At 33.6% G+C, this 9,459-nt stretch overlaps 1 protein-coding gene across 1 annotated transcript; it reads left to right on the forward strand.

Annotated features, from left to right (window-relative positions):
- The first annotated feature begins 232 nt into the window (after window positions 1–232).
- On the forward strand, window positions 233–8,193 carry LOC122303971 (bifunctional epoxide hydrolase 2-like). Its single transcript, XM_043115974.1, has 5 exons — window positions 233–430; window positions 525–739; window positions 6,750–6,920; window positions 7,009–7,244; window positions 7,774–8,193. Exons 1-5 carry the CDS (start codon window positions 358–360, stop codon window positions 8,018–8,020), a joined length of 942 nt encoding a protein of 313 aa, XP_042971908.1. The 5' UTR covers window positions 233–357; the 3' UTR covers window positions 8,021–8,193.
- The last annotated feature ends 1,266 nt before the right edge of the window (window positions 8,194–9,459 follow it).

Below are 9,459 nucleotides of genomic sequence, written 5' to 3' on the forward strand. Positions count from 1 at the left end.
ATCATAATAGATAGATGGATATAATGAGAAATTCGAAGTATAAGTCTTACACCATATTTCAACTTCATCAGTATCTGACCGATTATTTATATTATCTTATCTTAATATTTAAATATATATATATATTTAAATAAAATAATAAAAATAATAAATCACTTAAATTTAAGCATGTGGTGTAAGATTTTTATTTTTATAATATTTTTCAATATATATATATGTAGAGGATACTGCAGCTGTGAATGTAATTAGTACTCCTGGACCTATTTAGGAGAAAAGATTCCCAAGAGGTGAAGAAGAATCACAGTTCACTTTTTTAAGGCAGTTCATTCTCACCCATCTCTTATACCGTAAGAAGAAATGGAAAAGATCCAGCACAGCCACGTACAAGTCAGAGGACTAAAGCTTCATTTAGCCCAGATTAATGTAACCGGTACGACCCAGATGCTTATTATTTGTTTTCACTTCATCCAATTGAGTTTTATAGTTTCTATGATCTGTAATCATGAATGGTTTTTGGTACACAGGTGAAAAGGTAGTGGTGTTCTTGCATGGGTTCCCGGAAATATGGTACACATGGAGGCACCAGATGATTGCTGCTGCGAATGCTGGGTACCGAGCAATAGCCATAGATTTTAGGGGCTATGGTCTGTCCGAGCAGCCTCCTGAGCCGGAGAAAGCCACTTTCAAAGACCTTGTTGATGATGTTCATGGCCTCCTTGATTCTTTGGGAATCGATAAGGTAATAATCTGCCATTAATGATGATGTTCTGGGCCTCCTTAATTTTTAATCCTGGTATCTTTTATCTGCAAAACAATCAAATTTTTTTTTAATTAATATGTTCATTTTTGCGATGACATTTTTTAATAATAATTAATAAATAAATTTTAAGATGAGTAAATCACAGGCTTTTTTTAATAAAAGATGAAACCAACTATTAAAAATTGAGTTTTTTTTTTTTTTTTTTATTACATATTTGTAACCTTTTTTTTAATACAAATAGAATTTATAATATAGCCCGATGGCTAGTTAACTGTAGGCCTCTCAATTTTCATAGCCGAAAAATAAAAATCAAATAAATCAGTGCAAACCACATCACACCCACGTGTTAGGATTCATTTTATCAAATATCGTACGTTACCATTTAATGCACACATACCTATAAACCTGTGAGTGTGAGGTCCATATTGCTGGTGAGATGTTGTTGACAATTTGTCCTTTGCTTCCAGACTGGTTCCTTGTATTATGATAATTTTAAAATTTGATAAATAGTAACGAATAATATTATGAATAATAATGAATTAATTTAAATTTAGATATTTTATTAAGTTTTGAATTAAAAAAAATTGAATAAAAATATCATAAAATAAAAAATATTTAAATTTTTTATTATTTTTAAAATTTAAAAAAGTTGTATTGATTTTTATATTTTCTTTTAAAATTTATAAAAATTGTAATAATTAGATGAAAAAATTAAAATTTTGAAATTAAAAAATATTTTATATTTAAGTTATATTTAAGAAAGACATTTTGAGAAATCTTATCTACTTTCATTATACAAACGTACCATACTTTTTGTTACTCTGTTCATTAAGCCTTTAACCTACGTCCACCATAAACCCTCGCCAAGGGGGAGGAGGTCAACTCCTAAGTCTTCCCTCACGTCCTCCTTAGCCGTTACAAAGTAGCTTTTTCAATTAGTTTCTCTAATTTGTCTACAGCTTTCTTGTTTTAAATAGGGCTGTTAAATCATGTAAACGGATCGTATTTATATCGTATCAAGGCATATACATTACAGTTAATGGGTTAATACGAATACGACCCGTTAAGGATTTTGTGTCAAAATTTTCAACACGAACACGATACATTAAGATAACAGATCAACACGACACGACACGATATGATTCGTTAACAAATATAAATTAAATTAAAACGATACGGAATGATACGACACGACACGACACGATATGACCCATTAATAAAAATAAATTAACACGACACGACACAACCCGACCCGTTAGTGACATGTTTAACTTGATTATAAGCTAACAACAAGTCTGAAATTAAAATACAAATAATAAAAATACAAACATTAAAATCCTAATAATTAGTACCAATTACTAAATATGATACCCAAATATCATCCACATTCCACACACTTTGTAATAATATTAAAATTACATCCCAAATATAATAAACAAAACACACATTCTAAACATATTAACGATACAATCCCAAAGATGAACACGAATCTAAACACTTCAACAATTTGAAGAATGAAGTATAGCATCCTCTTTGCCCTTGTTGATCTCCAACTCCATTACATCTTCAGTTAACTCATCCAATTTAATTTCTTGTATTTCTATTAAAAGAAAGACATCAATGATTTTATATCAAATAATATTATTGTATTGAAAAATTACAATCATTTATTAAATGAACTAAAAATAATATTACCTTGCTCATCGCCATATAACCAATCTCTTGTGCAGACTAATGCTTCAACAATATCTAATTTCAGTGCACTCCTAAATTGATCAATGTTATGTCCACCAACACTAAAAGTAGATTCAGAAGCAACTATAGAAACTGGAATACTCAAAATGTCACAAGCCATACAAGCAAGATTAGGATAACGAAATCCATTCCCTTTCCAAAAGGAAAGAATGTCAATCTTTGCATTTTTGTTTGCCTCTCTTTGCATTTCTATTTGTCCTAAATTCATCCAAGTAAAGATCCAGTTGACTTTTATGCAAATGGACACTAAGATCATCATGTCTAAATGAATCAAATTTATGTACACAAAAAATAAATAAAAATATTTCTTAGTGATATGTGATATGAAACAACAATATAATATAAATCATTAAACAAAAAATATTATTTGATATTACCTGAAATACTTGTTTATTAACTAAGAACTCACTTTCCACTCCACTAACATTACTTTTTAGAAGTCATGGTAGAACATGTGGGAACATTAGAAGAACTATATTCCATGAAAAGAGATGTCATTTTGGTCCGAACATTCATAAACTCAATCGAACAATCTCCATAAAGCTTTGTATAAGAGAAATCAACAAAATGAAGTTTGTATCAATGATCCAATATAACTGCTATAACCAACAACACATTGAACTCAGACCAATATTTCTCAAACTTAGTAAGTATTTGACAAGACATTCTCTTCATGTAGTCATCTTCACCCTCATAGTGCTGCTTTAATGTAAAATAAATCAAAAATACTGCTAGAAAGTAGAGATTGGCTGTAGGGTATTTTGTTCCAGAAAAGTCACAAGTGGCTTCATAAAAAAACTCAATAAACCTTTAATCTTCTCCACTTTTTCCCACTCATCATTTGATGGACAATGCTTAAAATTGGAATCGGTCAACTACAAATGGCTAAAGGCACGACGATAGAAAATATCACTCTTAAGCATAAGATAAGTAGAATTCCATCTAGTGGGGACATCCTGTCTCAACCCTTTCTTACTATCTAAAAACATTTGATTTGTTGAAGCCAAAAATTTTACTTTCCTTGTTTGTGATCCTTTCACATACTTGATACTTTTATGAATTTTTTGGACAGCATGATCAATCTCTTTTAACCTATCTTGCACTACCAAATTAAGAATATGAGCACAACAATGAAGATGAAAGAACTCATCATCACAAACAAGAGCTTTCTTAATATTCAACATAAGTCAGATGTCAAACTAATTCTATCAGGAGAATCATTTAAGAGACATTTAATTTTTCTTTTTTCTCGATGATACATCTTAACTAAATCAGCCTTGGTAGTATTCCTAAAAATAGTTAAAATATCTGGACGCAAATATTGTAATAAATATCTCACCCCTAAATATTCAACAAATCTAAAAGGCAGTTCATGCTTCACAATAGTGGCTACCAACAATTCTCTATATTCATTAGTATCAAATTTAAGATTACCTACTGAAACAGATCCGGATCCACTATTTTGTGCCAACAAACACTGACCAATATCTCGTGAACTTCTCCTAGGGCATGTGTCAATATAACGCTTCATATTTCTGGTTCCATATTTGCTTGCAACCATGTAAGTAACTCCATACAACTTGCACCTGGCTCGTGGCTTGCCATCCTTTTTCTCAGACTCAGGAACCATTTCAGAAAAACTCCACACGTTTGACCGCTTCCTTCATTTTGCTTAAGCCTCCTCATTTTGAAAACTTTTTGAATCCAACAGGTCTAAATCAACAAAATTTTCATTTTGTTCTTCTACCTCACTCATCTGACAACAACAAACAATAAGAACAATTATTGTAGTTAGTATATACCATTTACTCAAAACTTAAAGAAGGAAAAATAAAATAAAATAAAAAACCCCAAAAAAGGGTCACTTGCACAGATGTACTAAATAAAAATTTGGCTCAATCAATTGCATCCACCATAATATGTTAAATGCTTGGACCATTTGCCGCCATTCAATCCCCTTAATCAAATCATTTCCTTGCTAAATGACCAAAATGAAATAATAACCTATGCAAGTCAATGCCTTTTGTGGTACTTTCATCGGTGGGACTTCAGTTTTTTTTTTGATAAGATAGGCCAAAACTAGAATAAGTACCCAAATCAGCCACAGTGGAAAGAAATAGCTAACTTAAACCAAGATGATTTTTCCAAACTAGAAGAAAAGGAGGCAAGAAACCATCAAAATGAAACATAAAATGAGTGCGAGACTAGAAAAACAAAGCCAAATTTGAAGAAAATTTATGAGATTTTAAAATCAACAAGCATCCCATTTCTCCTCAAAAAAATGTTGGAACTTCCAAATTTCAACAATTCAGCAAGCATATTGTTATCCACTAAGATATATAATGAAAAAATAGGTTAGAACTTGCCTTCTGATGGATGTTCAAATCCTGAATCCACAATGGCTCGAAGAAGCTTTGGTTTCAACAGGAAGCCTCTAAATCCCGAACTGTGTATCCGAACACCAAATTGGATTGTCCCACATAATAAAATCATAGATTCGAGTACTTAAACAACATGCACATGGAAACTAACCAAATAAAATTAATATATATATATCTACTATTTTTAATAAAAGAACAGCTGCAACAGCCAGATGGTCTTGTAAACCAACTCTTAAGCGTTTAATTTGAAATGTGAATCAGGAATACTCAGCAACAATGAGTAGGGTCAGGGGTGGTGAGGTATTACCTTAGACTCAGCAACAATACTCAGCAAAAAACTAGAGATATAAAAAACTAGAGGAAAAAAAAAAAAAAAAACTAGAGATTTGAAAAACTAAAGCAAAAAAAAAAAAAAAAAACTATAGAAAAAAAAATCCTAATCTGAAAATTTACCTTTAAAACTGGATATGGCCGTGGGCTTGAGAAGTGGGCGTGGCACCGGCCACCATGTGCCACTGGCTGTGGCCGTGGACTGCTACTGCGTGGGTTGATGACGAAGAGGGGGGCGGCGTGTGAAGAGGCCGAGGCTGTGCCGCTGCTGCTGCTGTGCCATTGAACCGTTGAAGACCAAGACAAGCTGGCAATGCCTTGAGAAGAGGAGAGGCAGTTAGCAGTGTGAGTCTGGACTGTAAAAACACTAAAACAGAGAAAATAAAATCTGAAAGGGGGGGGGGGGGGCGGCGTGGGAAATGGGAATGGTGGGAATCCGTGGGATAATGTTTTTGGGTTAGGGTTTTCGGTTTTTTGAATTTTAGTTTAAGGGTATAAATGTAAATTTAATTTTTTTAACGAGTTTTAACGGGTTGTGACCCATTAAGCAATTGTATATTAACGGATCAACCCGTTTTGACCCGAACTCATTAAGCCTAAACCCCAACCGCTTTTATCATGTTGTGTTCTTGTTAAGTTAACGAGTCGTGTAACATATTGTCATCCCTAATTTTAAATATTTCATCCATCGTTTTCTAGCCTTCAGACCAGACCAGCAAATGCACCCCTCCACTAGACTTTCCAATCGCCGATCTACAAAACACTGGTGGAGGAGTCGCCAAACGAACTTCTATCAGACCATGTAACTTTTTGATGTGTCAGCACATTTTCCAACCTCTTACCACCACATACGAAGCACAACTAGATTCCCCACGGTCGAATCCTGGTCCTTTTGCCTAGTATCTGCCGGCATATGTACCTTAGGCGTCAACTCTGCCAAGGATTCCTCCCAAATGCCGTCAACAATTTGGACAATCCAATTCTAGCTATCTGACTATGTTTCAATTTTCTTTAATCGAGAATCTAGGGGAAACTAATATGAAGATCTTTGCCAATGACTCTGGAATCAAAGATTGCAATGCCTCTTTCGCAGATGCAGATTACAACTGCATTTGACAATTCACTATTTGGGTTTTAGTGGTTCCCTCTTTGACTTGCCCAAAAAAACAAGGGCCCGAGTCTAATTTATTGGCCTCATTGCCTATTTTATATATTTGTTTTCAATTATATAAACAACAATTTCAATTTTTTTTTATTTTTTTTAAATTTTTATATCAAGGTCACCTGCTCTCATCTCTTGAATTCTCCCGTTTAATTTCAATGCAAGTTTCTTAAAAAAAAGGAAAAAGAACAAAGGATAAGACTCATAGAGACAGATTGATAACATTGACTTTGACATTATTTCATCACCTAAGAAACTCTCTCTATTGTTTGCTGTATTGGATTTCCGTGCATAAAATCTGGACGTTAGAAATGTAACTTGCAATGTGCATCCCTGCAACATTTTTGTGTTTTCGTGACAGGTTTTTATTGTTGGGAAGGACTTCGGAGCTATGCCAGCATACCTAGTGGCAGCTGTTCACCCAGAAAGGGTGATAGGCGTTATAACACTTGGTATTCCTTTCATATTACCCGGTCCTTCCGCAATCCAAAATCACCTCCTTCCTAAAGGCTTCTACATAACGAGGTGGCAGGTATATGTACTAGTTTAGACATAAACATGGAATTGTTTCCCAAGTGAACTCTAGTTATCTCATGAATGCTGTCTTATTATGTCACCAGGAGCTAGGGAGGGCAGAAGCGGATTTTGGCCGTTTTGATGTGAAGACAGTGATAAGGAACATCTACCTTCTCTTCTCAGGAAGTGAGGTTCCCGTAGCATCAGAGGGTCAAGAAATCATGGACTTGTATGACCCATCTACTCCTCTGCCACCATGGTTCTCTGAGGAAGATCTCTCAGTCTATGCATCCTTATATGAGAAATCTGGATTCCGTTTTGCATTGCGGGTCCCCTACAGGTAAAGTTCCCCCACGTAGTAGGCACATTTAAGGCTTTGTTTGTTTCTATTAAATAAGAATGAAAGGAAACCAAAGAAATTTTTAAAAACAAAGGCTGAAAATGGGTTAAATTCGTCTTCTAACTTTATTATTATTATTATTATTATTTTTTGAGAAATTAGCATTCATTTCAAACTTCATGTGACTAAACTTTGACTAACATCCTCATATTTCTCTCTCTCTCTCTCTCTCTCTCTCTCTCTTTTACAAAGGGGGTTAGGGTTTCAAACTCAAGTTTTCTATTTAGAGAACCGGATAAAATGTCATCAGCATATATAAAAGTATTGATACATAAATACCTAAATATTAAGATAAAGATTGCTTGAAAGAGTAATTTTTTTTTTTAATTTCCGAAATAAAAGAGTGAAATTTAAAGACACAAAAAAATAAAAAACAAACAACCTTTTGGGCTTTAATGAAATCAACATAGCCATCTCTCTAAACTGACATTCAAAAATATTTGACTTGTTATTCCTTAATTTGGTGCAGGAGTTTAACAGTGGACTGTGGCATAACTGACCCAAAAGTCAAAGCTCCATCGCTACTAATTATGGGTGAGAAGGACTATGTTTTGAAATTTCCAGGAATGGAGGATTATATAAGGAGTGGGGCGGTTAAGCAATTTGTACCTGATTTAGAAATCAAGTTCATGCCAGAAGGGAATCATTTTGTCCATGAACAGCTTCCAAAGCAGGTGAATGAGCTCATCATCACCTTCCTCAACAAACATATTTAGTGTCTGATGAGGATACTGTTACTAGTATCTAGAAATTAGAGTGCATCTTTGGAAATAAGCACTGTAACCCTCTTTCACATGATGTGAGTTTGTCATCAAGATGTGTTTACTTGAATCTTCAAAATGGTTCTAAAACTTTTTATATATATATATATATATAGATTATATATGAACTTGGATTTCCTGCATTTAGATGGACATGGTTCAACCAAGTTATCCAACTGTTGATTGCTGGTTAAGAGTTTGAAGACTAGTGTTTGATAAGGTGTTTGCTCTGCCTTACCGTAGATGAGGTTGAGACTATATATGTATTTATAATAAGTTCCATTAAAAGAATAATAATTTGATGAATACAAGATCATGAAGGATATGTTACAAGTTCAATGAATTTAAGGCGAGGATTGGCCCCATGGTAGTTAGATGCACCGCCACAACCCTACTTTTGCTTTTCTGAATTTTCCAGGACATTAATTGTTACGACCAGCCAAGTTGAAGCATTTGGTGATTCTTAAAAATCTTATCTGCCCATTATCATAGCATGTCTAAACCAAATACGAGATAGAAAAAATTATTACAAAATATTGCCAACGGCTTCTCGATCATTAGATAAAATTTAGCAACCATATGGCTTAATATGTAGCCAGATAACAAATCACATACCCTACCTCCTCCATGGTTGAAGAAGAGTTAATTGTTGGTTTGACACTTTTCCACAAAACAACTCTTCCTGCCATCATAAAAATATATCTAAAAGTGGATCTTCTATCATCTAGACACTTTGCATAATCAACATCGAAATATCCAACAATTTCAAGAATGTCAAATCAACAATATGTTAGTATATAATTTTTAGTGTCCTGCAAATATACCTGGATACTTGTTTTGTAACTTTCTAGTGACTCAAACCTAAGTTGCTTAGGTATCTCCCAAGAACACCCACAACATAAGTAATATCCAGTATTATACCTACCTGAGCATACATCAAACTACCAACAATTTATGCATACGGGAACTACTAGGATCTAAATTCTCTTATCATCATTTTGACTCCTGAGGACATTGAGGCTTACTAAGTGTATCACATTTCACAATAGGTGCTTTTCCAGAAGAGCAAGATTACATATTAAACATATGCAAAACATATCAATGTAGGTCTTTTAAGATAATCCAAGAATATAATCAAGATCTTTCATATCAAAATGAGAAGACAACATACATTTAGTCTCAAGTAAAAACTCAATATCATTAGCTATGAGTAATATATGATCCATGTAAAGCACAAGAAAGATATATTTACTCCAAGTAACCTTTGGATATATGTATTGATCAACCACGTTTTCTTTTTAAAACTACAAGAGGTAACAATCTCAAACTTCAAGCACCACTGCCTTGATGTCTGTTTAAACCCATAAATTGAGGTCTTTAGTTAGCACACCCTA

This window comes from Carya illinoinensis, chromosome 3, assembly GCF_018687715.1.
Source record: "Carya illinoinensis cultivar Pawnee chromosome 3, C.illinoinensisPawnee_v1, whole genome shotgun sequence".
NCBI lineage: Eukaryota > Viridiplantae > Streptophyta > Magnoliopsida > Fagales > Juglandaceae > Carya > Carya illinoinensis.

What these genes read in the sequence shown, in the direction of transcription:
- LOC122303971 (XM_043115974.1), top strand. Translation starts at nt 358, where the DNA reads ATGGAAAAGATCCAGCACAGCCACGTACAAGTCAGAGGACTAAAGCTT. An exon ending in AGCCCAGATTAATGTAACCG is followed by an intron (nt 431 to 524) that starts GTACGACCCAGA and finishes TTTGGTACACAG; the next exon opens with GTGAAAAGGTAGTGGTGTTC. An exon ending in GCATTGCGGGTCCCCTACAG is followed by an intron (nt 7,245 to 7,773) that starts GTAAAGTTCCCC and finishes AATTTGGTGCAG; the next exon opens with GAGTTTAACAGTGGACTGTG.